General features: G+C 38.1%; 1 protein-coding gene across 6 annotated transcripts in view; it reads right to left on the bottom strand.

The window, feature by feature from the left end:
• Positions 1 to 22,043, bottom strand: part of EBF1 (EBF transcription factor 1) — a 395,009-nt gene that overhangs the window by 6,860 nt on the left and 366,106 nt on the right. For 3 of the 6 annotated variants that reach the window (XM_083352266.1, XM_083352267.1, XM_083352268.1), the window contains exons 12-16: positions 8,268 to 8,333; positions 5,623 to 5,800; positions 3,621 to 3,800; positions 557 to 751; positions 204 to 272 (exon numbers count right to left, since the gene is read on the bottom strand). In XM_083352266.1, the coding sequence (XP_083208392.1) occupies positions 205 to 272; positions 557 to 751; positions 3,621 to 3,800; positions 5,623 to 5,800; positions 8,268 to 8,333 (687 nt within the window). In that variant the 3' untranslated portion in view covers position 204. The remainder of the gene's footprint in view (positions 1 to 203; positions 273 to 556; positions 752 to 3,620; positions 3,801 to 5,622; positions 5,801 to 8,267; positions 8,334 to 22,043) is intronic. The other 3 variants (XM_083352269.1, XM_083352270.1, XM_083352271.1) reach the window with 1 other exon arrangement.

Raw genomic sequence — 22,043 nt, 5'->3', positions numbered from 1 at the left:
TTGCATTAATCATGGAAAAATAAGAAGTCTGGTAACTTTATACAACACATAATGTGCCACCTTTACTTAGTGATATGCTATCACATGCAATCTGATTTCTGCGATACCTTCATAAACAGTGCTGCTCTTAGTATAGGTGGTGGACATGTCAAAGGGGAAAAAAACAAAATTAAAAGAAAGGAAGGGAAGTTTGACTAACGTACTTCAGGAGAAGGCCAGACCCTGGAGAGACCCTGCAGTGGAGTACTTGCTAGAGTCCACAAAAGACTGGTCTGATAAAAGACAACAACAAGGAATAAGAAAGGGAAAAAAGAGAAAGGCTGGTATTAGTAAGCTGCAATACACTCATTTTACGCAAACACTCAGACCTGTGCTTTTAAGACACAGCATTTCAGTTCAACAGGGCAATAATGATTGGCTGTGAGGGAACAAGGGTGAGAAACAACCGTGCAATGGAATCTCCCCGCCATGTAGACAAATGAAAGTCCATCACCCTTTTCATACTCATCTCCACCCTGCCCATGCTGACACAAGCAGCATGCCCAGACTGGCCTACCTTGCAGGCTATTCCCATTGGTGCTGGTACAGGTGGGGGGAGGGGACGTCTGTGGTCTGACAACAGGAGCAAAAGCACTCTTCTGTTTCACTGCCGAGACCATATTGGCTGGTGAGAAGGAGAAGATCCCAGAGGAGCTGCTACAATTAGAAGGGAGACTAGTAGAGGATGCCATGGTTGGACTGGATGGCACAACTAGAAGAAAACAAGACGAGAGAAGAATTATTCTTTTCAAGACCATAGATTAACTGGAGTATTTCATTTATCTATTTGCAAGGTATTTGCAAGGCTCCCTTAATGATGTCCAGAATGACTGATGTTTCACTCATTTCAAAACGGAGTGTCCCTTCTGAGAGTCCTTCGTTGCAGAGGAATACCTAAGGTCATGGGGGAAGGAAGCAGAACGTGACTTGTTCTCATACACAAGTGTCTCAGGATTGCTGAGATTAGGCTAAACAGCACATTTATGTATTTTAGCTTTAAAGACAGGTTTGTGCAGCACAAACGTAGTCACAATTCTGTGGAAGTAATTTCTAAGGTGCTCTTGAAAGATAACTATACATTAAATCAGTTTGTTTAGTGGTTAATGCACCAGACTAGAAAACAGGAGACATTGAGTTCTAGTCCCACTTTAGACATTAAACCTAGCTGGGAGACCTTGGCCTAGTCATTCTGTCTCAACCTAACTCACCTTATTGTGGGGGGAAAAAGAAAAGTGTGGCGGACATGTTGGCCATCTTGAGTTATTTGTAAAAATGATAAAGATGATGATGATAGATAGATAGATAGATAGATAGATAGATAGATAGATAGATAGATAGATAGATAGATAGATAGATAGATAGATAGACGGACAGATGGATGGACGGACAGACAGACAGACAGACAGATAGATAATTATTCTCTGCTTCTCCATTAATAATCCTGGTTGGGAATGTTTCTTAAAGAGACACAACCTGGCAAGTTAAAAAATTGTATTCTACTTCATTCCCCTATGTGTTCTTTAGCATTAGTACTGCAAGTAAGCGAAGTGATTTTGAGCATCACAAAAGCAAATTATTTTTTTCTTAAATTGTTATTATTACATTTATATTTCAGAGAGAAGAAGAGACACTTGAAGGATTCACTGCCCTATGAGGCAAATGACCTATTTTGAATATTATACATTATAATTTGGGAGTATATATGTAGATATATGCATGCAGTATTTGTTGTTTTGTCTAACATTCTTGTTGACTACAGAATCCAAGCAGAAAATGATGCCAAGACTTCTTGAAGTGTCATCAAGGACATTGGGGAGCACTTTTTAGATTATCTGCATCTGTATGTAATCCAAACTGCATGCACATTTTGCATCCCCTGCAACATTATGCTTAATTACTTTTTTAAAAACCCTGTTGGTGCCTTAAATAATATAGTTAATGCCTTTACTCAAAATAGGACCAAATTAGTTCAAAATTACTGTCTTCTATGATTCTGGGGGAAAAGAAAAAAAATCATTTACAGGCCAAATTACTCTTTTTTTTAAAAAAAATATTGTTTAGAGATGGTTTATGTTCAGGATGTTTTATGAATAATTAAATGGTTTGGGAATGAAAATTCAAATTAGCTGAGACATAGATGACTATTTTATTTGCATTTATACAGACAAAAATAATCCCTTTAGAATCTCTGTGTAAACATATGATACCACATTTCTGAACCCCAATGAAATCAATTAATGGAAATTAAATGTTCAAATTTCGCAGTCTGACAGATACTTTTCTTAGTGTAAAGTCACTTGGTATATGCAAGCACTTGTGAAGGCAGAGCAATCCAAGCACCCAAATTGAATGCAACTATACAGCAATTAGTTTATTGATTTAATTAAGAATGCCACCTTTCTAATTCTCAGGTCATGATTGAAATGTTTTCTGATTAACAACATTTGTTGTTAATAGGGCAGCAGTATATATCAGGAAAAGCCTTCTAAGAATGATGATGATCAGACAAAAAAAGGCATGATTTAATAAATTTGGTATTGCTGAAATATTTCTAAAGGTGAACCAAATAATGTTGTTTAAAGCATCCTGTCAAACTCCCACAATCTCATCTGTTGCCAATAGATTATGAAGGCAAGACTTCCAGAGGGCTCCAGTCAGTTGAAGGCTACCTTAGATTAAGAAGGCCACTTAATGAATTTTATTGTTGAACAAACTCAGTGGTAATAATATGTTAAAAAGTTAAAAAGTTGTAAACTATTACATGTAGTCGTCAACTTACAACCATTCACTCAATCATCGTTCTGAAAAAAAGTGACTTATGACTGTTTTCAGACTTATGATGATTACAGCACACACACACCCATGGACATGTGATCAGAATTTGGACACCTGGCAACTGGCATGTATTTATACATTGGGACTGCACATGCCCTAATTTGAAATAGATTTCTGAAAATTTTGGAAACTGTAGACCAAATAAACCTGAATGGTATTAAGTTGCTATAGCAAGCCCATCATCTGTTTAATTAGACTATTATAGTCATTTCAATCATAAATCTTTTGGCCTTTTCCATCACTGGTAAAATCAGGTCAATTCTCTTCCTAGAGGTATGCACAGTAAAGTAGTCAAAGTATCAGTCACAGTAAAGTAGTTTATTTCATGGGGAATTAAATCTCCATTAACAAAAGGTTTTGAAAAATTCTCCAGTTTGGAGATTTCTTGGGTCAAGTTGTTTGATACCATACCTTTATTTAAATTGATTGCTGGTTTTGCATCAAATGGATTTAACCAACTCTTTCCATACAGATTAGGGGTTATTAACATCTAGCATCTCTTCGATTACTCACATATGACTTAAATTTGCATTTTCACATATCATTCTAATGCTGTATAATATATTTTCAAGCAACAACAGCAACAGCACAGACCTCACTGTACAACCTTCAAATTATTTGTGTGGAATTAAGCACACCAATAACTATTTGGTAAATTTCTTGAACTGTTTTCAATCATTACAAAAGCTTAGAGTGTGCAGCTCACTACTCAATATATGTTGTGCAACATATATAATAATACATACTGGTGTAGGGAGAGTTGGCAGCAGATCCATTCAAGAAAGTTGGAGAACCACCTAAATTGGACATTCCAGCATTTCCATACCCATTCATGCTTGTTGTGACAGAGTTGTAGTTTGTCTGCTGAGGGGTAGTGCTTGGCACGTAACCATGAGGAGACACACTGCTTGAGTTGCGAGTAAAACCTTTTGCAGAAAGTAAAAAAAGCACAACAGCTGTTTTTCAACCAAAAGTTACACCCAATTTCAAAACATTCCAAACTATGCTACACTAAAACTGGATGAGACTTCAGTTTTCTTTAAAAAATGCAATTATGGGGAAAATTTCAGGGAGTGGCTTTGTAAAATAGTTTATTAATTAATTATACATTATTTATACTTATGTGCCCTATAGTCAATTTTTCTATGTGTCATAGAAATTGGATTAGAATGTAAACATTATTTCAATATTCCAACCATAAACAATTAAAAATCCAAACCAACAAGAAAATCCAAATTGTTATGAAATATAGCATGGTAAAAAAATATTATATGGATTGCTGGAACTGTATAAGCTGAAACTACTATGAGTGCCTTAAATAACCAAGGTCTTTAAAAAAAAGCAAATCTAGAGAAGAAAGAAAAGATCTTTGCCTGGTGCTGAAAGAATCACAATTATGGGTGCCAGACAAGCTTTCATAATGAAAGCATAAGGATTCCATAGTGGCAATATATTCCATAGTGGCAGTAAAAATATTGAAAACATTTAAGTAATTGTGATGCACTATAGCAGGTCACAGATAGTAGAAGATATTGCAAGCCACTGTGGGATACAGCCTAATGCATTGTATCATAATTTTCTTCATTTTCAAACATGCATTCAGCAACCTGTTAACCATTTGTGACAAATTCATATTAAAAAAAGGGAAAAAAGTGTTTCTTGTTTTGTTAAATCTGGAGAATGGTTAAATTAGTTCTACACTATTAAAACAAGGACAATCATTTTTGCAATGTCAGAGACTTTTTATAATAATAAAACTGTCATGATGCTTACAGCTATACTTTATAAAAAAATATAGCTTCACTTTTGGTTGTAGGTTCTGTGGCCTTGGTTGCATGAAATGCACATGAAGTTCTACCAGTTCTCAAGGAATACTCATCCCTTAATAAAAGTAAAAGTGGGCTAGATTCAATAATAATCCCAGAAGTGCAATTAAAACTATTATTTGGATTCATGATATCCCAACATGAAACATTGTCCTTCTGAAACTTTTCCTCTGATTCTAGACACCTCAGACCAAAATTCATGATCACAGGAAAACTTCCTAAGTAACACTGCTTCCTATTCCTGGCATTCTACAAACTGAGCCTGTATTCAAATGAAGGAATCATACTTATATCATAGGATTAATTCCGGAGATTTTCACTTTTAGATTTATTAGATCACAACTTATTGACATGGGTGGTTGACCACCTGTTCTGTCCTTCACAAGGACCCTGAGTTATTATGCTCCTTTTCACAGATAATTAATTATCCAAATGTATTGTACATTGCCTGGATTCTGAGCTGTTCTATATAAAGGTAAAGGTTCCCCCGCACGTGAGTGCTAGTCGTTTCCAACTCTAGGGGCCGGTGCTCATCTCCATTTCAAAGCCAAGGAGCCAGCGCTTGTCCGAGGACGTCTTCACGGTCATGTGGCCGGCATGACTAGACGTCAAAGGCGCACGGAACACTGTTACCTTCCCACCGTAGTGGTCCCTATTTTTCTACTTGCATTTTTATGTGCTTTCGAACTGCTAGGTTGGCAGAAGCTGGGACGAGTAACAGGTGCTCACTCAGGATTCAACCCGCCAAACTGCTGACCTTCTGATTGACAAGCTCAGCATCCTAACCCACTGAGCCACCGCATCCCTTTTATATATATGACACTAAAAGCAAAAAAGCATGCTGGTTGAAAGTAATGTGATTATGCCTTTTGTTTACCATATGAAGTCTTGAAAAGGGGTGGGGAAATCTTCTTCAGCTTACCCTGATTGGTGGCCTGTGAGGATTCTGAGACATTTACTGCTAATTGGCCACTAAATGAATTCACACCCATCATGCCTGCATGGACTGATGTATTAGCGAGCGCAGGAAGTTGGTTATGATTACGAGGGACACTGTAGAGGGCTTCTGCAATGTCAGCTGCTCTTTTCAGGATTATTTCCTGCCAAGACATAAGTTTAGATAGGAAGGAAAGTAATTAAATTCAGGTAGTTCTCAACTTACGACCTCAACTGAGTCCAAAATTTATGTCGCTAAGGGAAACATTTTTAAGAGAGTTTTTGCCCTATTTTATGACCTTTCTTGCCACAGTTGTTAAGTGTACCACTGCAGCAGTTAATTTAGTAAACCGGTTGTTAAGTGAATCTGGTTTTCCCATTGACTTTGCTTGGCAGAAGATCCCCAAAGGGGATCACACGACCCTGGGACACAGCCAGTGGTGGGATTCAAATATGTGAACAACCAGTTCTCTATGTGGATGCTGCTTCCAGAAGTCCATTCTGGGCCTGGGAAATAAAAAAAGTAGCTACCGATTCTGCCGAAGTGGTACAAACCGGCTGAATCCCACCACTGGACACAGCAATGGTGTTAAAGATGAACCAGTTGCCAAGCATCTGAATTCTGATCATCTCACTAAAGGGATGCTGTAATGTTGTAAGTGTGAAAAATGGCCATTCCTTTTTCCAGCACCGTTGTAACTTTGAACAGTCACTAAATACATTGTGAGGACGACCTGTACAAAACTTACTAGGAAATATCAGATTTGGGCTGCCAAAATCCAAGTGGCCACTAGATGTTGGCAAAATATATTTTCTGCTTTCTTCCTACCATCAAGTCGGCTTTTTTTTCCAGCTGTTGATCTGGTAGTTCAGAGATCCCCAACCTTTTGGACACCAGGGACCAGTGCCATGGAGAAAGGACTGGAGGGTGCATAGTTTTGTGTGCTGCCTGCATCCTGCAGATGGGGCTTTGCTTATTTGTGCGGACCAGTTGCTGGCATGCCGTGGCCCAGTACTGGTCCATGGACCCCTGTGGTAGCTCTTAATCTACTCATCAGTTCAAAGTCTTCACTGGTGCCAGTTTTTGTAGCAATGGAAAATTGAGCTATGAATCAGATTGTGACTTCATCGGTTCAAAGGAAAGGATGAACGACAGTAACGGATATCATGAAGAGTCAATTCTTTGCTACTATAGGTAGTCCTTAACTAAGAACCACAACTTGGACCAGAATTTCCTTTGCTAAACAAGGTAGTTGTTAGGTCACTCATGCCTGATTTTACAACCTTTCTTTTCCACAGTCGTTAAGTGAATCGTGGAATCATCAAGTGAATCCAGCATCCCCCATTCATATTGCTTGTCAGAAGCTGGTTGGGAGGGTCGCAAATAGCAATCACATGACCCAGGGGACATTGCAATCATTGTAAATATATACTGGCGATCAAACCGGTCAGTCCTAGAGGAGATCAACCCTGACTGCTTTTTAGAAGGCCAGATCCTGAAGCTAAAACTCAAATACTTTGGCCACCTAATGAGAAGGAAGGACTCACTGGAGAAGAGCCTAATGCTGGGAAAGATTGAGGGCACTAGAAGAAGGGGACGACAGAGAATGAGGTGGCTGGATGGAGTCACTGAACCAGTAGGCGTGAGCTTAAATGGACTCCAGCAGATGGTAGAGGACAGGAAGGCCTGGAGGAACGTTGTCCATAGGGTCGCGATGGGTCGGACACGACTTCGCAACTAACAACAACAACTGGCTGACAGTAGTAAATGCAAGGACCAGTCATTAAGTCACTTTTTTCCCTGATATTGTAACTTTGAACATTGTTAAATGAATGGTTGTAAGTAGAAGGACTACCTGTATTCTGTAAAATGGAGACCAGGTTAGAAGGCTGAAGATGGTTATTGTAAAATATTACATATAAGGACATATTTATTGGTTCTTGGTAAAACCTTTAGTCCAGTCCCAATTTGTAGTGAACAGCTATCTATCTTCCAGAAAGCAAAAGGCACAAAAAAGTAGAGATTCATAGACAAAGGGCTGTAAATGGGGAAATTAATCCCAATATATTGATATCAGAGAACTGAGCATGACCATCATTTACTTCAGTGCATTTGTTTTTGGAAAGACACATAAGATTCCAGTGTTAAACATCTGTCTTCGGTTTAAGGAGCTTGTAAAAGAGTTCTATAAAATCAGGACATGGCTTGCTAAGAATTAGTTAGACCTGTACTTCTTAAATTACACTAAGATAAAGGCTCTAAATAGAATGCCTAAATTGTAAATTATATTTTATACTGATATTAAGTTAACTACTTGACACAAGCAATTACTAAACAGCTGATACCATACTAATGTATTTAAATTATATTGAAACTAACACGTTAAAACTATAAAATATTAATAACACAGAATAGTGTTTTCATTATTTTAGCAAAGCAAATCAACTAATAAAATCAAAAATTAAAATGCTACTACTGTTAGAAACTTTGAAATGAGACGTTTTGTTAGATCTATTATGGCACCCTCATTACTTTTCTCCAATTTGCAATTTTAGTTTTATTTGTCCATGACTCTCTGCACAGATTTTAGAACTCCAAGTGGAGAGCTACTTAACCAAAGCTGTATTTACCTGATTGTTATGTGGCATACCATAGAGTGCTTCCACCAGATCAGCTGCCCTCTTGAGTATTACTTCCTGTTAGAAAGAAAAGGAGAATTTTACCCATGTTTATGTAAGCAAATGCAGTTCAAACATTGTGTCTTCAATTTTGTTTTCAATCACAGCCTTGTTTTCAGTCTTAAAAATCAACAGTACCTAGTCAGCTGAGAATGTTGCTAAATCATGAATTCATCCAGTTCACACAAAAGTTAAAAGGTAAAACCTGCTTGAGCTGCAAAATAAAATCTGTCACTCAATTGTCTACTGACTGCACAGAAGCTGCTTACTGGTTTATTGCCGAATAAGACCTACATCTCTTTGTTCGATTGCAATCAATGTCACCCTGAGCACGTTCAGATTTATTTCATGCTGTTTATTTGGCTCTTAATTTAGATAATAGAAATGTGTCCTTATCTGATCAACCATATTGTTAAGCTATCTCAGGAATGCTATTTCTGATCTGATAACAAACCAAGTTCTATGCTTCATCTTTTTCCCATAGTTGGGTGCCATAGCCTGGTATTTAAAAGGGAAAGAAAGGTTTTGAAGACAAGCAACAACTGAGAACAAAATATAAATGTTATTGTTCAGGGAATTTGGAGGGATGTGGCTGGAGTGTCAAAATTTTAGGCATAAGCCTAACTTTAATTTCCATGGTTGTTCACTTCTCCATCTGCTCATTTATTTATCCTTGTTGTATTCCTAAACTCATTTGTATTACGTATATTTCTTCATTTCCCTGCTCCAGCTATACCCTCATGGTCCTGAGACTGACATCTGCATAGCACAATGCTCTCTTTGTATTTTTAACACATAAAACTTCAAGAACAAGAGTGGAGTCAATAAAATGTATTTGTAAATTACGAGTATCTTTCTATATCACAGAAACAATAATATACATTTGATTCCTCCTGTATGTATAAAAATCTTAGTAACTTCTACCAAAAATGACATATTTTTATAGGTATGACAACATAAAAGCTGAATTGTAATATATTTTTGCAAATGGTTATTGAAGCTAGATTCATGTTTTTAAGAACTGACTTTTGAGTTAAGCTGTGAAGCTTAACTAGGAATGTTTTATACACTAGTTAGATTTTCTAACTAAAAGAAGTAGTAATGTTCAATTTTCATATTCTATAGTCTCTTATCAGAGGAGAGATATAATTGCATTCATTTTGCTGTCATCATAACCTCTTCAAAATCCTTGAACAACTCTTCAGATGACAAGCTTTTAGATGCATATTAGCATTTTTCAATTTAAAATTCTCTACAATATACGCTAAAAGACTTGGCATATTGCAGTGGGTACTTATGATATACATGATGTCCTAAATTTAAAAATGAGATTGTAAGTATGTTTTGAACTCCCATACACATTTATCGTTCCTTAGAACTACAGCACACTCTCCCTTTCATAATGCTTGCAGCCAGCTGCATTATATAATTGATGGGTTTTAAATCAATAGATTTGAAACTATTTATTTCTGAAAAGATCACTAGCTCTTGCCTTTGTCCTCTCTATGCATCCTGACCAAAGTACTGAATAATTTACAAGCGTATGAACTGAATGCACATGATACCCATATGGAATCAGGCCCTGCTGGTTCAGCCAAGCTACTTAGAAAATCAGTGAGCTAAGTCTGTCTTGTAAAATATTTTTTTTAAAAATCTAGAGGAGAAGGGAAAAAACAGCTTGCCACATTTAACTTCTGGTTCCTAGTAAATTAAAACATCTTGTCCAGACAAGATGATTTTGGAAATGTAATGCTATCCCAGGTGACATCATCAGCCGTTGCATACCATCATTCATTATAAAATGGCAAATCTATCTTATTGTTATGAAAAATATGTCTTATACCTTGGTCCAAATTAATAATAAAACTCTTATTTTGCTTTAAGACTGAGTATCAATATGCACAGAGTAAATCAAATATTACCTTTTAGCAGTTTAATTCCCCCAATGGAATTTCCATATGACAATATGGTTTATGGAGTGTCTTAATATAACTACATGAAATCTAAACTTCCATTCCTCAGAAATAATTTCTTCATGGTTGGTAAGATCAACAATAAAATAATTCTAATTGCAGACACTTTCCTCATAGTTTATCATTGGAATATATTGAATAATCATCTCTACAATTTACAAATTGTCAATGTTTAGGTTTCATTTCTTTTTATAACAAGGAATTGCCTATACAGTTCATGTTTTCTTAACAAAATAACACCTTTCTTTTATGTAGCATTGTCAGATGTTGTAAAACGATTATGGAAAAAAATCTTGTCAGGTAATTTTTAAGCTTTTACATAAAATGCTAGTTTTTCTGTTCTATTCAGTGTTAACATAGAAGATTCTACACAGCAATCAATGTAATTTTAAACATTTTTGGTTTCAACCCATTTATGAGCACAGTCCTGACTTCAAATACAATGTGATGCCTAAAAGTCTTCTAGAAAGTACTGTTCCTGCAACAGCACTGGCAAGGTGGTTGAATTGCAGTGACCAGAAAATTGTTCTCACCTCCATGTCATTATGTTCACAGCCAACCAGCCCCGAGTGTGTTTGTGTTCAGGATCTAATATATTGCCTTTCAATCAGAGCTGAGAGCCACTGAACACATAGACATAACATGACGAGCAGGTCAGGAAAGCAATAAAGATTTTACAGAGCTGTCCAAGGTGCTAAATTTACTCAATAATGGGTTTGGCACCATAGTATTAACCTCTCATTTACTACCAGTTTGAGAGACTAAATTGAAGTAGCTGACTTCATTTACCTTGAAATGTATATTTTATGACATTATGTAAGTAGATTGAAAGGGCACTGCAGCTTTAACAATTTAAGGGGCTAAAGCATGTTCAAGATTATGGCTGGTTTGTTTTATCGTAGATTATATATTGTACTTAAAAGTATATAAAATATTCCAATGTACTGGTTAACCTTCTGAATGTTATTGTAAGAAAATAGCTGATATTAAAAAAGAAAACCTAAGCCTTTGAAAGCAATATTGTGCTGCCGAAAGTTTGCATAAAGGGCACCACAGAAAGGTTGTCTTTAAATAGATACTAGAGCACTGTAAATACACTCACATACCAACATTTAATATTTATTTTTGGATTAACAAAACTACAACATTTCCAAGTGAATTAATTGTATTAGGAATGCATATTCCTTTTCATGACCTTAGCCCAGGGGTCAGCAACCTGAAACAGTGAAAGAGCCACTCGGAACCGGTTCCCTCACAAAAGGAAAAACTGGGAGCCACAAAAAATGTGTGTGCATGGGTGTACATGCGTGCATGCGCAGAACAGGGTTTGACTGAAGAGTGGAGCCAAGGCGAGATAGGCACCTCCCCTGCATATTTGAATTGATTGGTTGAACTTTTTTAGTCCCACTTTTTTTTTTTTTTGGACTGCACATGGCAGAGGACTGGGAGCCGCAGGAGATGGCTGAAAGAGCCACATGTGGCTCCGGAGCCGCAGGTTGCAGACCTGTGCCCTAGCCCATGTTCCTTTTCGTCTGATAACTTATCAGACTCTCATTCTAGGCATGCTTACTGGACATTAAGTAAGAGGGTAACTAGGCAAAGGGCTGCAAATGTTCTTTTTAGTGACTAAAACAACTCATTTAAGAATCAGACAGTTAATTTTTGTAAGAGAGTTTCTGGAAAAATAGAAGCATTATCCCTGTATTCTATATTTGTTTCTTTTCTGTTATCATGGATTGGCTAAGGTTTTTTGAGATTAAAGTGGTACACTAACCCCTGCAAAACTAGTCAAAGATTATAAATCAAATGATTTACTTTACTTTTTTGTGGATAATGGCTGTTACAGAAAGCTTGGAGGTGAGAAAGCATGTGCTATATGTTCACTTTAATCCCTACAATTTAGGGGAAAAGGAATTCTGGCTGAAAGAAAAGTCTTCAGTCAATCAGCCATCTGCAAGACAAATGTATTCTTAAAAAAAAAAGGAAGGTCAATACTCCAGAGTTTATTGACTAGGATTGTTCTTGAGAATGATTGCTGGTTCATGTTGAACTTCAGAATTTAATAGGAGCTAATTCTGGTTAAGTTGGAAGAGAAAAAGGGGTTCACATTTTTTGAAGAAAGATTTAAAAAGGGAATGTATGAAAGGGCACTGATTTACACTTTTAAGTATTCCTGAAGGACGAAATTCTTACTCAGTTAAGAGATCAGCAAGGAGAACTCTACAAAAAGAAGATCTGTGGCTTGGTGATTATTAACTGATATTATGTAACTTTTATTACAGAGTAATTCATAATAGTTTTATAAAATCAGCAAGAAATGGTAATGTGATAAGGACGATATCCATCTATCTATCTATCTATCTATTCCAAACTTCTATAATTTGGATATATGTATATGGTGTTTTCTGTAAGCTTACTTTGGACAAGATAGAACAAATAATAAATTACATAGGTTATTACTATCATAATAATGCCGATTGATTTATCAATGTTTGAATTTCAATTATTACAATTTCTGTTAAAGTATGCAATTTAAAAGAACTGAATAACAATTGTATAGGGTGTTTTAATTGGAATATCTTCAACTCTGAAGCAAAGACATACATCCATGGAAATAATGTTTGGAAGTTGAAGTCAATTATACAAGAACACCATATTTACTTAGGGTTTCTATCACAACATTCAATGTGGAGAGTACCAGTGAGAATTCATCAATGCATGTCATTTGCTTTTAACATGATTATATAATATCTTATATAACTGTTCAAGGCTTTCTTGGCTCAATCACTCTGTTCACAATTAAATCAATTAAGAAATGGGCAAAAACAACATTGCAGGTAAATACTGATTTTTTTTTATAACAAGTGATTAATGTTAACAATGAGCCACCTTCAAAGAACTGTTTTTTGCAGGTAATATATTTTCAGTCAATAACTGTCCACAAGATATGAAGCTTATCAATTACTGAAGCCCCAAGGGTGATAGGATATTTTTAAGACTCTATTAGCATTGTATTGTGTCAAAATTAACCAATAAATCATTCATCTTTCATAGAAGTGTTTAATGACAACAATATCATTTATATTTTCCATATGCCACTTGCAACTGATAAATTCCAACTTCTAGTTTCTTATTTCATTCATGCTAAAACAATACACCACATTATATTCTAATACAAATTCTGATTCTGCGAGAAAGCAGGTCTTGAAAACCTCAGATTTAAATCAGAAGATTGCAAGTTGATTTAGGAATCTCATTTATGTGGGATTAACTTAGACAAAATATGACTAAAAGCTCTGTGAAATTTTAGTTATTATACTGACACAGATCCCTTTATATTAAGATCTTACTTCATATGCCAGGATACTTTTCCATGTAAAACATATGCTCTCTATATATGATCTCTTTCTTTCTTAGGTTTAAAAATTACTTGCACTTTTCTGACATGCCTATCTGGATAGAAGCATAAGAATAACCATCATATACAGGCGGTATGAAATAACACAAAATACTATTGACACTAAATGATAAAAAATCAACATTCACACTCTATGTGTATGCATGTCTATGTGTGAGCACGCACTCTAATTTCTTGAGCACTTTTAAATGGTAATTAACAATGTAAAAAGACTCAATTCCTCCCCCAAAATATTATGACTTTAGATTAGAAAGAAGGCGCGTGCTCATACCCTCATACCTATTTTTCTGATTTAACTCTTCAAGATGTCTTACAAGGCTTACCCTTTTATCTCATTGTCTGCACTATCCTCTTGACCACCCTCTCCAACTCCACAACTCTATCTGAGCTTTTAAAGAAAACTCATGTGTGATAGAATCTTGTGGATAATAAAATTCAGGACCCTGAAGGGTAATCTCTAGCCGGTAAAAAGTTGCAATTTCCTTGATATATCTAATTTAAAATATCATGCACTTGGTGGTGGTAAAGACCTCAGTTACTTAAAAAAAACCTGCCCTCTGTGTAAACAGTACTCAACTAGCTTAGTCTTCCTCCAAGCCAAAGATTGCAGTCTATGCCTTAGGCACTGACATAAATGCTCACTGAATGACCTTGCCATCTGCTCTATACGGAGCCAAGCTGAATATGGAAATATGGTAAGCATATATAAAATAGCAATTTTTAAATAGTGAAGGGTAAATGCTTGCAGACGTCAAGCCCTAAATATATTAGAAATAAATAAGAAAACAGGCAGGGGAGAAAGAGGGAGGGGTAAAATCTCAGCAAGGAAGGAAAAAAAAAACAAGCAATTCATCTACCATAGTTGCTATTGTAAGGAAAAATACTATGCAGTGTAAATTATTGCTTTTTCAGTGTGTTTCCCTATGTATTATTTGGTATTCCTTTCTTGAAAACATTGTGAAGCATGAGATAAAATAGCAACATAGACTTCTGCTACTTGTAATTCATACTTACTATGGCTAAAAGGTAAAGGTAAAGGTTCCCCCGCACATGCGTGCTAGTCGTTTCCGACTCTAGGGGCCGGTGCTCATCTCCGTTTCAAAGCTGAAGAGCCAGCGCTTGTCTGAGGACATCTCTGTGGTCATGTGGCCGGCATGACTAGACACCAAAGGCACACAGAACGCTGTTACCTTCCCACTGTAGTGGTCCCTATTTTTCTACTTGCATTTTTACGTGCTTTCGAACTGCTAGGTTGGCAGAAGCTGGGACGAGTAACAGGCGCTTACTCTGTTACGCGGCACTCGGGATTCGACCCGCCAAACTGCCGACCTTCTGATTGACAAGGTCAGCATCCTAACCCACTGAGCCACTGCGTCCCTTACTATGGCTAAACCACCATGGAAAAGACAACAGGGCAACTAGACAACCAGGAAACTAGAACACATAGTTCAAGATTTACTGAATTTGGGAGGCATTGGGTACTTCCTTGTGGCTCCAATCAAAGCAGGTACATCAGCTTTTAAAAATGTATTATCTTCAAATTTGCTTGTCTGTTATTTGGATCATAGGAATCTTTCTCCAAAATGTGTAATAATATGATTTTATAGAAACCCAAGGACTTTTTATTCTTTCTAGTGACCCTTTCTGTTGCTTTCCCAAGCACATGGATTGTCAAAAAGATGCAAGGAGACTCTCATTATGAGGTTTATGTGGCCTGCACTTGGATATATTACATATAAAAAGTTCTAATCATCTGAACTTAAAAATTGTTGTATAGTATTTACCAACACTTGGCATACGCCTCCTAAGATTGTGTTCAATCTTACAGGAAAGAGTAGAATATAGGCTGTATTTTTTTAAAAAAAAATCCTTCAGAAGAAAAATAGAACTCTCAAGAGAGAATAAGGTTGTTGTAATTATTTAACTACTGGCTCTTAATGGGATTTATAGTAAAAGAAAAAGATGATGTTTCTGATTGCTGGTAGCATTTTGTTCTATTTTGCCCAGGCTGAGCATATTAAAAAAGCAGAGGAGGATGTTATATTAAAGTGTTAAAATTCCCTCCTCTGCTATAACCTTTACAAATGAGTACACTCACTTACATTTTATCATAGGAATATTTTTTTTTAAAAGTCTCTGGAAGGGGCATTCTTATTACAGTAAAGGTCCACTTCAGACCCGATTGAAATGAAAAGAAAACGCACAGCTTACATCTAGATACCAAGTGGTAATTTCTAGGGAAACATAAAATGCCAAATGTATAACAATTATGTTTTATAACTCTGTGTTCAAAGAACTTAATAGTATTTTATTGCACTGAGAGGCTTCAGCTGAAGCAGACCTATTTTACTGGAGAGCTCCCTGCCTTATGTTGTTAAAGCACTTCATCAACTTTCTTTCTTATTATCAGCAAGAGAAAGATGTGATTAATTTTTGAATATGCAGTCCTAAAAATCTGGCAAAAATGAATTTCTCTAAGCAGATGTCTCAAACAGTTATATAAACAGATGAATTAAATTTATTCAGGAATATCAGGAGCATATCTGATATCGACCCCAACAAAGGCTAGAATTGTGATAATTATCATTGTGTTTAATCTTAATTGCATTCTTTTTCAAGCAATTGTTAAAAACCTCAGGGTAAGGAATAGAGGAAAAGACCAAAGATAAGATAGGAAGATAGGCAGGCCGAAAGGCAGATAAATAGACATTCATTGTGTCAAATTGTATTTTAATTTTATTTTACTCTACCTAATAGATAGATGTCAAGTGGAGAGACCACAAAGTTGTTGTCAATGTTTTTTTTATTATTTGTTATCCTCAAATAAATAAGTGCAAACAGCTGGCAGTGACTGTGAATCAGCTGAATAAATTACTTTGTAGTCTCTGTAAGTCAGGTCCAAATGCCTCTTTCCTCTTCTGAAAGCATGAATGTATTTTTCAGACATAATTACTACAGTAATGGTAGAATACATGTATTTTTTTTTTTGTCTTGGAAGGCAGTCTGAGTTTCCATACTGTAGTCCCAAGATGTTACGGTCCAAGGAAGTAATATATTTTAAATAAGATGTTTCTTATCAAAGAAAGAAAAAATACTTGGTTTTTATTAATAAAATATCAGGCAATTTTGTTTTAGTCCTAGTTAATATTGTTTAGGGACTATTCTCCTTTTTAGTGAGCTTTTAATTAGTTTAATTGGTATCAAAATTATTTGGTGCTCTGTCATTTTTTTTGAGATGGAAATAAATGTATTTGTCAATCAATCAACAAAATAGTTCAAGTATTTCACTGATAATTGAAATTAATTAATTAATTTCTGTGAACCACTTGTGAATCCTAACTACGGTATGAGGCCTCAATTCCAATAGTGCTCAAGGTATCGGCCTAGAGTTCTAGTCCTGCTTTAGGCATGAAAATCAATTGGGTGACTTTGGACCAGTCACTATCTCTCTACCCAGCCTACCTCACATGGTTCTTATTATGAGGAAAACAGAAAGAGGAAGAAATATTAGGTATGTTCGCTGCCTTGAGTTATTTAATATATATATATATATATATATATATATATATATATATATATATATATATATATATATATATATATATATATATATATATATATATATATATCTTAATGCCAGATCCATACTCAATAAAGCTCCTCTCATCCGAGATTTGGTTGAGAGTGAACATGTGGATCTGGCCTGCATTACGGAAACCTGGTTAGGACCTGAGGGTGGTGTCCCTTTGGTAGATCTTTGCCCACCAGGTTTCCGGGTGCTACACAGGCCTCGGGCTCAGGGAAGAGGCGGGGGAGTGGCAGTAGCGGTGAGGGAGAACCTGTATCCGCGAGAGGCCACTGTTGTCCAAATAGCCGGGTGTGAGTCTCTCCTCCTTAGATGTGGCCCTAAGGCTCAGCTGGGCTTGCTGCTAGTGTACCTTTCACCTAGTCGCGTAGCAGCAGCCCTGCCCAAGCTTCTTGTCATCCTCTCGGGACTGGTGGTTGAGTTCCCCAAAATTATGATCTTGGGTGACTTCAACTTACCATCCCTGGGGAGATCATCTGAGTTGGCTCGGGAGTTCATGGCTTCCATGACGGCCATGGACCTGATGCAGATAATCCAGGGCCCAACTCATGTAGGAGGACACATGCTCGATTTGATTTTCCTATCTGGACAGTGGTTAGATGATCTGGGTGGGGGCTCTCCAATTGTTACGCCCCTGTCATGGACAGATCATCATCTCCTGCGGCTGACCTTCCGCTTTGCCACTCCCCATCGTGGGGTTACTGAACCAATGAAATGGTACCGCCCTAGGCGGCTGATGGACCCTGGGCGGTTCCAAACAGCGCTTGGCTCCCCACCTGCCTCCTTTGCTCATAGCTCGGCCAGTGCCATGGTGGAAGCCTGGGAAAAGGCAGCCACAGAAGCACTCGACCGAGTTGTACCCATGCGGCCCCTGACCCGTTGCAGATCCCAGTGGGCTCCATGGTTTTCTATGGAGCTCCGGGAGATGAAACGGCAGAGACGGGGCCTAGAGAGCTGTTGGAGATCCAGCCGATCCGAATCCGACCGATCACGACTAAGGTCCTTTACGAGGTCTTATCTCGCAGCGCTAAGGAGGGCAAGGTCTAATTACTTTGCTGCCCTTATCGCATCCGCAGATAATCGCCTGACCGCCCTGTTTAAGGTGACCCGCTCCCTCCTTAATCTAGAGGTGAAGGAGGATCCCTTGCAGGGTCGTGCTGAGGAATTTAGCCAACATCTGCTGGACAAAATCGCTCGGATCCGGACCAGTCTGGATTCCAACTGGGCAGAGTCTGACGATGAGAACATGGACAGTCTTGTTGATGTTATCTGGGAAGAGTTCGATCCTGTGACTCTGGACGAGGTAGAAAGGATCATGAGGAAGCTAAGCTCCACTACATCCTTATTGGACCCGTGCCCCTCCTGGCTGGTTTATTCGGCTCGGGATGGGACACGAGGCTGGATCCATGCAGTGGTAACTGCTTCATTGAAAGAGTGCAGTTTCCCCGCAGCCTTGAAAGAAGCGGTGGTGAGACCCCTCCTCAAAAAGCCTTCCCTGGACCCAGCTGTTTTAAACAACTTTCGCCCGGTCTCCAACCTTCGCTTTCTTGCGAAGGTTGTTGAGAGCGTAGTGGCGCATCAGCTTCCTCTGTTCCTAGAAGATACTGATTATCTAGACCCGTACCAATCGGGTTTCAGGCCCGGACACAGCACGGAGATGGCATTGGTTACTCTGATGAATGATCTCTGGCGGGCTCGGGACAGGGGTCATTCCTCTGTCCTGGTCCTATTAGACCTCTCTGCGGCTTTTGATACCATCGACCATGGTATCTTACTTCGGCGTCTCAGGAGATTGGGAGTGGGAGGCACTGTTCTTCAGTGGTTCTCCTCCTACCTTCTGGAACGTTCACAGTGGGTGTTGGCGGGTGACCAGAGATCGACCCCGAGGCCTCTCATTTATGGAGTTCCTCAGGGGTCAGTCCTCTCACCTCTCCTGTTTAACATCTATATGAAGCCGCTAGGTGAGATCATCCGTGGTTTTGGAGTGGGTTATCATCAGTATGCTGATGACACCCAGCTTTTCATCTCGACCCCAAACCACATCAGTGATGCCCTTGACGTGATGTCCCGTTGCCTGGAAGCGGTCCGGGAATGGATGGGGAGGAACAGGCTTCAACTCAACCCGGACAAGACTGAATGGCTGTACATACCGGCATGTCAGGATATTCAGAGTATTCCATCCCTTAATATTGGGGGCAAGTTACTGCCCCCTGTAGATAGGGCTCGCAACCTGGGTGTCCTCCTAGATTCACAGCTCTCCTTAGAAGATCACATAGGAGCTGTGACTAGGGGGGCTTTCACTCAGGTTCGTCTGGTGCGCCAGCTACGACCCTATCTGGACCTGGATGCCTTACGTACAGTCACCCATGCACTTGTGACCTCTTGTCTTGACTACTGCAACGCTCTTTACATGGGGCTGCCCTTGAGAATCACTCGGAAGCTTCAGCTGGTACAGAGTGCAGCTGCACGGACGCTTTTGGGGGCTCCCCGATACTCCCATATTACACCTCTTCTTCGTGAGCTGCACTGGCTTCCAGTTGCCTTCCGGGTGAAATTCAAGGTGCTAGTGATGACATACAAAGCCCTACATGGCATGGGTCCGGAATACCTACGGGAGCACCTACTGCCAGCGTCAACACCCCTCCGTCCTGTGCGCTCCCACAGAGAGGGCCTCCTCAGGGTGCCACCGGTCAGAGAATGCCGGCTGGTGACCCCCAGGGGGAGAGCATTCTCGGTGGGTGCGCCAATCCTCTGGAACCGCTTACCAGCTGAAATCCGGATGGCCCCCGACCTTCGCACCTTTCGGCGAGATTTAAAAACCTATCTATTCCAGCAAGCCGGCCTGGCCTGATAGATTTGGGGTTTTATTTGTAGATCTGGGGTTTTATTTGTTTTATTGTTGGTTTATTGTATACTTACTTTGCTCTATACACCGCCCTGAGTCCTCCGGGAGAAGGGCGGTATATAAAACGAATAAATAAATAAATAAATAAATTTATAAAAAATAATAATAAAGGTGGGATAAACATAAAGAATACAAGACCTATTAGTTCAGATGGTGATTTTTAAAAATGAACAATCACCAAGCCTGTTTTTTCTTTGGCATACAGATTACTGTATGCCTTTGCCCAAATATCTGCAATGTAATACAGTTTGTAAACCCCTTTTGTTTGTTAAGGAAGAAAAAAGACTTTACTCTATACTTTACTAAATGGCATCATCATAACAAGAACAAAGATTTTTTTACTGTCCACTTCCAGTGCTCATATGCAGTGCTCATATTTCATCTAAAAAAGCACACTATATATCTTTTGAGCTTAACTTTAAACAGGCAACATTGGTGCTCTACAGGGATGTCCTACAGAATTGCTAAAACTGAATCCCATTTCATAAATAATACAATGAACCACTAGAATCACATTCATGGTTGCCTCACCTAAATCCATTGCCTTTTTGTGAGATGGGAGGCATATAAATGTATTAATTAATTGATTGATTGATTGATTGATTAAACAAATAGGCTAAGCTAGTAATAGATATTTTCCAACATTTATGGAAAGGATGCTAAATCAAGGATATTACTAGAAATCCCAAGGAGGAAGTAGTTTACCTTGCATACATGGAAGAAATAATCATAACATTAGGTTTACTGTAAAATTAATTTAGGATGATTAAGCTTCTCACTGAATACTGGGGGGAAAAATCTATAGGTTTTGTTCCTGATCATTAAATGTGGTTGCACCCAGATAGATTGCTAGGAAAATGTGCATTTTATCACAGCCACAGGAAATGTCATTTGATTCTATGAGTCCTATACTGATTAAAGCTGCTGTTATGGTGAAAAAACCAGAGCTTCACTGAGAATCAAGTTCACTGTGGATGTCCATGAGAGTAATCGGTAAACACTGTAAAAATCAATATGCATGTAAGCCTCTACAAAGCAACTGGCTTTGTGTGCTTGATCTACTGAATACTCCCCAAACATGCAAAGCATCTCCTTTGACCTCTGCACCAGAGAGGAACTTACTGAAGGAATGGCATACCCTTTATAACACAGATAAGCCCTGTGAACCTGACCTAGCAACATACCTAACTAAGCAATTAGTAATTTTAGTGGATATTGCATCAACCCTTATCTTATTGAGACTATAAACAAATAAATATGGTTCTTCAAACACCAGGAAATAGAAAACACAGAAACAATGGGGCTTCTTTCTCATAACAGAGAAATCACCTCAGGAAGAAGTTCAGGCCATTTTTTGGCCGGCCACTTTTTGTATATTTTTAAAGGCACAGTCAGGAGCTGAGACAGACTATGTGTGCGTGAGAGACGTTTGATTTTTTTTCTTTGGGAGAAAAAAAAATCATGACCCTTGAAGTCAAACAGAAACAGAAAGTGACACTACACATATAGAAAGAGACCGGCCTTTTGAGCATAATCTTCTAAGGCATCTTCCATCTTTGAACACTCTTCTATCTTGTTCCTTAGATCCATAATATTCTAGCCAGGCCTTTGGCTCAATATAGTACATGGTACATGTCTTATTTAATGTTGCTCAGTTATTACTGAAGTTTTGACAACTATCAGGTAAGGAGGGATGCTTACAGTCTGTAAAAGTTTCAAATCCAAAATATTTCACATTTGAAATGCCATATTTTGAATACCCCAAAGTTTGTTTCTTCTTCTGACCTTAACAAAAATGTTCCATTGCTGTTCTGATTACTCTGTTTCAAGCTTGAAATAATTGTTT

This window comes from Vipera ursinii (genome assembly GCF_947247035.1).
Source record: "Vipera ursinii genome assembly, chromosome: 2".
Taxonomy (NCBI): Eukaryota; Metazoa; Chordata; class Lepidosauria; order Squamata; family Viperidae; genus Vipera; species Vipera ursinii.
Note: the sequence above shows the minus strand (reverse complement) of the source record. Positions and strands in the feature narration are given on the sequence as shown.